General features: G+C 41.6%; 1 protein-coding gene across 1 annotated transcript; it reads right to left on the bottom strand.

The window, feature by feature from the left end:
- Window positions 1–334: 334 nt before the first annotated feature.
- On the bottom strand, window positions 335–6358 carry lrrc2 (leucine rich repeat containing 2). Its single transcript, XM_070904936.1, has 9 exons — window positions 6222–6358; window positions 5178–5293; window positions 3986–4077; window positions 3749–3905; window positions 3393–3529; window positions 2280–2425; window positions 1629–1781; window positions 1056–1225; window positions 335–411 (listed from the first exon to the last, which is right to left on the bottom strand). Exons 1-9 carry the CDS (start codon window positions 6356–6358, stop codon window positions 362–364), a joined length of 1158 nt encoding a protein of 385 aa, XP_070761037.1. The 3' UTR covers window positions 335–361.
- Window positions 6359–7087: the final 729 nt, after the last annotated feature.

Genomic DNA, 7087 nt, shown 5'->3' with positions numbered 1-7087 from the left:
TGACGGTGAAGTCATGTGACCGTGCTGTAGCTCCTTTACAGACTAACGTTAGCTTTGTACTTCTGCTGATTCCATTTACGCTTCAAAAATCATAAAAGTTCATCAGTGAAGATTATCTTGCTGAACAAAACGTGTCAATATCATAAACTTTTGTTTGCCACAGACTTTATTTTCTGCATTAATCCAAAATCCCACTGGCTTTTAGTCGAGGGAACCAGGACTTTAATGGAACTGTGTTTTAATGTGGTTTTGTTTTTATCTTTTCTAGTGCTGCTTTGAAAAGTGCTGTATCAACTTTCAGTCACTCACATGGTGACACAGACCGTCAGCTCAACCTTCATCTTTTTCATCCTCCTCTTCCTCACAGCAGGCAGGAGATGGAGACCTTGGTGGTGGAGTAGGGGACGGTGTCTGGTGAGGGACAAACAACATGTCAACTGATTTGTCTGATGGTCACTCTGTCGGCAGTTCACATTAGCGTTAAATGTTGTATCAAAATTCAAATATTGTACAGAAGTTATGAATAATATGAATACACTTGATTATTTCAAAAGAGTCGCAACAGCAACAAATTATTACACAAAAAAATTGTATTACAAGGTCAAAATATAATAGTATTTTACACATATGGATATAATAATATATAAACACATACATTCATTCATAAAGTAATGTGTAATATAGCAGACAATATTTTTCCAAAATGCAGCACCATTTACGAAGTATCTCCACTTTTAATATATTTAAGAATTATTTTTCTTATTTAGCATCATATTTTGTAATATGTTATCCTGGAAAATAGAATAAAATAGAAAATGATAAAAAATAACTGTATTTGTCTATTGTAAAATGTAAGTTGTCTATTTATATATTCAAAGAATATTTGAATATGTTTTATTTTTCAATATGTGTCAATATACAGTTTGTTGTCCCCAGAAAAAATAATATCAAGCCTCAAGATTAACATAATAAACAGTGCTGCAGTTCACCTGCTTGATATAATTACTAATAAAGCTTTTTGTCCCTCCGACCCTCCATAGCTCCTGCAGCCTCACCTCTGTCCTTCAGCGTGCTGATGTACGCCTCGATGAACTCTTTCTCTCTGCTGTCCTTCTTCACCTCCTCCTCTCTCGGCTCTCTCCACCTCTTCTTCTTCTCTTTCTTCTTCTCCTCTTCTTTCTTCTTCTTCCCTTCACCAGCTGGGTTGTCATACAGTCGAATAAACCTGCCGGGGAACAGAAGAGACAATTAAACCTGAGAACAGTCTGATAACAGGAGCAACAAGTGCTGCAATGTGTTTTCATCATCATGGCAGAGATTGTGTCTGTTGTCGCCACCTACAGGCAAAGATTGTAGCAGCTGCTGCAGTTTGAACACTGCCCCCACCTGCAGGCAGCGAGTGGTACAGCTGTAGTTTTTTTATTTGTCGCAGCTGCTGTTTGTTTGTGTTTTTGGTGTTTTACATTTTAAAGCTGTAAACCTGAAGCAGAATAACAAAATAAAATTGAGCATCTCCACTTCCACTATAAGATCCTCTTCTGAAGTTCATGAAAGTCAAGACAGTCTTTTGTTTTTAAGCTGTTAAAATGCTGTTTGTCCCTGACTCAGACTGTTAAGGGTTCGCGTACTTGATGTCGGGGTTGCTGCACAGTTTGGTCGGGATGCAGTTGAGCTTGTCGCCGCTGACGACGATCATCTTGAGTGTGGAGATGTTGGTGAGACAGTGAGGGAGGTAAGACAGGTTGTTCTTGTGGACGAGCAAGGTGACCAGCTGCTCCAACCTGCAGACACACAGGAGTTTATATATATTTATACAAATATTTATACAAGTTTGAGGTAATATGCACAACTAAAGCACAATGTAATCTGAGTAGTTCAACATTTATTCTCTAATACGCTGATTCTTTCTGATGTCTGTGTGTTAGATAGAGTCAAGGCATTGACTAGCTTAGCCTAGCTTAGCATAAAGAGCTAGCTAGGGGGAAACAGCTAGCCTGCTAGCAGCTCTGTTTTTACACTCCAGGTCTGTTTATGCCGAGCAGCTCGAATCTCAGTTTAACATTTAACTATTCAGGAAATAACAAAAAATTAAGTGTGTCAGTGTGTCATTAAGATGAATAAGTGTGTGTCACCACATCTGGATGATTTCAGTTAAACATCACAAACAGCTCTGAAGTGTGTTGAGTTCAGCTGGAGGTCACTTCTGGAAGACTAGTGGAGACATATCCAGTGGACATCAGAGTAATCAGGTTACAGGTAGTGATGATGTCACCAGTTACCTGTCCATGTCCTGCGGCAGGTCGGACAGACTGTTGTTACTCAGGTCCAACATCTGCAGGCCGCTCATCCTCAGAGCGCAGATGGGGATCGACACGAACCTGTTGTCCGCGATGTCCAGGTGAACCAGCTGCTTCAGGCTGCTCAGCTGACAGACATCATCAACACCGTGACATCATCAACACAGTGACGTCATCAACACAGTGACATCATCAACACCGTGACGTCATCAACACAGTGACGTCATCAACACCGTGACATCATCAACACCGTGACGTCATCAACACAGTGACGTCATCAACACCGTGACATCATCAACACCGTGACGTCATCAACACAGTGGCGCCATCAACACAGTGACGTCATCAACACCGTGACATCATCAACACCGTGACGTCATCAACACAGTGACGTCATCAACACAGTGACAGTGAATAATCATGTATGGACAAAATGAAGCACATGATGGATCGCTGTTAAAATCAGTCGATGTGTTAAAGGTTTTTTAACAATCGCTGTCTTTTTGTCTAAACAGCATATTGAAATATTGATGGTTAACATTATAAAGCATTTTATATTTAAAGGGATAGTTTGACATTTTGCTGCTCTTTCTCTCAGAGTCAGATGTTCAGATTGATTCCACTCTCATGTCTGTAAGCTGAGTATGAAGCTACAGCCAGCAGCTGGTTAGCTTAGCTTAGCATACATACTGGAAACATGGGGCAACAGCTAGCCTGGCTCTGTCCACAGGTAACAAAAGTCCACCTACCAGCAGCTCTAAAGCTCACTGATTAACATGTTATATCCTGTTTGTTTCATCTGGACACAAACCGCAGTGTTTTCTCTGAGTATTTCTTGTTCTGAGCAGGAAGTCTCCAGGAAGTTCTTGTCCCAGGCAGTAACGTCCTTCAACCTGAACATCTAACTCTCAGCAAAAAGAGAATAAACATATTTCCCATAATGTCAAACTTTAACTCCTTTAACTCTCGTCTGTTAACCGGCCAGTGTCCAGTCTCTGTGTGACCAGACCAGAATCTGTCTGTTGATTTGTGTTATTGAATTAACAAAGTACTGAAACTACCACAGGGTGCTTCATCCCGTCCTCTCGGCCTCACCTCAAACGGCAGCTCGGATAGGTTGTGGTTCCCTGCGAGTTCGAGTCTCTTCAGGTTCTCACAGTTTCCGAGCTCTGGAGGGACTCTGGACAGACGGTTGTAGCTGGCGTTTAATTCCCTTAAACCCGTCAGTTTACCTGAGGACAGAGGAGGCTGAGACGTTTGTTCCTCTGCAACATTTGTGATGTTTGACACACTAAATGTAGGTATGCAGGGGATACAGTGACTTTATGAAACTCAAAGGGATGTAAGAAACCGGAGCTCATCCTGAACCCATCGGGTTGGATCTGTATTTTTCACCCGACAGCTCTCCTCTGAAACTGTATCATGTTGGAAAACTTGTGTTTCATCCTCACCGATCTCAGGTGGCAGCTCGGCGATGGTGTTTTTGGGGATCTCGAGCACGGTGAGCTGGGTGAACAGAGCCAGGTAGTCAGGCAGCTGACGGATCTTCGTCCCTCTGACGTGCCACTCTTTCAGGTAGGTCATCCACTGCAGCTCTTTGGGGAAGTCCTGCAAAAACATTCACTTATACCGGTTAGTTTCCCCCACATGAACATTGTAGTAACTCTCTCCTGAACCTGTTGGCTCACCGTCCAATGATCTCCATCCAGCTGGAAGATCAGCTTGCTCTGCTCCAGATCCTTCTGATCATGCTGGTCTTTCTGATTCTGCTGCTCTGCTGCTGACAGATAAACAACAACAACATATATAAATGAATAAATGCACAACAACATGTTCAGCAAATACAGATACACAGCAACACGTTATTAACAAGTATAGTAACAAAGGAAGGAAATTAAGACTATTACAGCAGTATTTACCTGTGTACACCTGTATATCAGTCATGTTTACCTGTGTACACCTGTATATCAGTCATGTTTACCTGTTTACACCTGTATATCAGTCATGTTTACCTGTGTACGGCTGTATATCAGTCATGTTTACCTGTGTACACCTGTATATCAGTCATGTTTACCTGTGTACTGCTGTATATCGGTCATGTTTACCTGTGTACACCTGTATATCAGTCATGTTTACCTGTGTACACCTGTATATCGGTCATGTTTACCTGTGTACGGCTGTATATCAGTCATGTTTACCTGTGTACGGCTGTATATCAGTCATGTCTACCTGTGTACACCTGTATATCAGTCATGTTTACCTGTGTACACCTGTATATCGGTCATGTTTACCTGTGTACTGCTGTATATCAGTCATGTTTACCTGTGTACGGCTGTATATCGGTCATGTTTACCTGTGTACGGCTGTATATCAGTCATGTCTACCTGTGTACACCTGTATATCAGTCATGTTTACCTGTGTACGGCTGTATATCGGTCATGTTTACCTGTGTACGGCTGTATATCAGTCATGTCTACCTGTGTACACCTGTATATCGGTCATGTTTACCTGTGTACTGCTGTATATCAGTCATGTTTACCTGTGTACGGCTGTATATCGGTCATGTTTACCTGTGTACGGCTGTATATCAGTCATGTCTACCTGTGTACACCTGTATATCAGTCATGTTTACCTGTGTACGGCTGTATATCAGGCATGTTTACCTGTGTACACCTGTATATCGGTCATGTTTACCTGTGTACGGCTGTATATCAGTCATGTTTACCTGTGTACGGCTGTATATCAGTCATGTCTACCTGTGTACACCTGTATATCAGTCATGTTTACCTGTGTACACCTGTATATCAGTCATGTTTACCTGTGTACGGCTGTATATCAGTCATGTTTACCTGTGTACGGCTGTATATCAGTCATGTTTACCTGTGTACGGCTGTATATCAGTCAGGGTAGCTCTCTCCAGGTAGTGGTGCAGCAGGTTCAGTTCTTTGGTCTTCAGTGTCTTACAGTAGATACGATACTGCCACTGCTGGTCAATCCTACAGACACAGACAGACGTGTTAATGAAGCATCTGCAGCTTCATCTTAATGTCATATTAGGTTTCAGACAGACTGCATGTTCCCGTTCATTCTCCAAACTCGTGACCTTTCTGCTCTCTGGAGTCCAGACGCTGACCTGCCGTCACTGTTGTACCACAGCGCTGATGTTGGGATATAAATAGCAGTCTGTGTGTTCATATGACTAAAATCAGCCGTGACTCTCATAGTTCATGACTACCAGCAGTCAGCTGTGTACGAGTCTGTCTCTGACTGACAGGTTGAATAGTTTGACTTTTACTCCACTGAAGAAGTTCTCAGCTGAGTGAAGATCTGAAAACTATCAAACTGATATGAGAGGGTACATAATGTACACAGACTATGTGCTACAGACAGCTGTCAAACAGCAGGTCAGTGGTTAACGTCTCCTGTCCAGAGGTGGAAGAAGTACTCAGATCCTTTATACAAGTAAAAGTAGAAATACCGTGGTCTATAAATACTCTATTACAAGTAAAAGTCCTGAATTCAAAATGTTACTCAAGTAAAAAGAAGTACTCGTTATACAGAATAGCTCCTTTCACAGTGTCATTATTACAGAATATATTCTGTTTTTATCACTAATGAATACATGTAAGAGCAGTTTAGTGTTGTAGTTCGTCAATGTGGAGCCAGATGTACATACTTTGTATACTACTGGGTACTACTACATCATATCATATATGTGTTTTTTATGTAAAAAGTAGCTGGCAGCTATAAGTGTCTGACAAATGTAGTGCAGTGAAAAGTACAATATTTCTCTCTGAGATGTGCTGGAGTAGAAATAGAAAGTAGCATAAAATGCTACTTGTATCTCAAATGTGTACTTAAGTGCAGTACTTGAGTTAGTGTACTTGGTTCCATGTTGTAACCGTTCAGCTGTGATCGTCTTACTTGGGGAGGGCGCTCTTCTCGACCCTCTCCTGCTCTTTCTTCTCTTTCTGTCGGTGTTTCTTCACTCGGACCTCCCAGATCCCTCTGATCAGAGACAGATCACAGACCGGGACGTCCACCTTCCTCCCCAAACCCATCTCTGCTCCTGGGGGGGGGGGGGGGGGGGGGGGAGAAGAAGAAGAAGAAGAAGAAGAAGAAAAGGAGACCTCAAGACTTTATTCCTCAAGATTAAAATCCCATTTTATTATCTAGTAACTTCTAAAACCAGATTTCAGAATGTAAATGAGGTACTTTTACTCAAGTATTATACTTAAGTACAATTTTGAGTATTTCCATTTTGTGCAACTTGATACTTCTACTATAATTCAGAGTGAAATATTTCTACTTCTTTCTACTCCACAACATTTATTTGACAGCTTTCAAAACGATTTACTTTAAATAAAAAAGGTCTGATCAGTTTCTGATCTCAAGATTACTCTTTTAATATCTCGGTCTGATGGTTGTACAGAAGAACTTCTCCTGGTTCATTCACACAATTCATTTTATGTTTATGTGTGTTGGAAAAGTTTCATTTGTTTTAATTTGCTGAACATGTAAGAAGTCCTGAGAAGAAACCATCTGGTTCTGCTGAGTCGTCCAGAGTTGAGCCGGCTGACTCTGGAAACTTTGACCTGAACAAAGAGGAAGAGGGCCTGGATCTTGGACTGTGGTTCTCTCTCCTCTCAGGTGTGTTTGGTATCAGCTGTCTGACCTTCTCATCACTCAGCGGACGTTAATATGACAAAAGTATCGCTCACGGTTCTCATGAGTCTGCCAACGTGTCACAGGAGGGCTTTTACTTTGAAAAATGGCAGATTTTTGTCCCA

This window comes from Enoplosus armatus, chromosome 4 (assembly GCF_043641665.1).
Source record: "Enoplosus armatus isolate fEnoArm2 chromosome 4, fEnoArm2.hap1, whole genome shotgun sequence".
Classification (NCBI taxonomy): Eukaryota; Metazoa; Chordata; class Actinopteri; order Centrarchiformes; family Enoplosidae; genus Enoplosus; species Enoplosus armatus.
The sequence above is the reverse complement of the archived record's forward strand: the minus strand, read 5'-3'. Positions and strand labels throughout refer to the sequence as shown.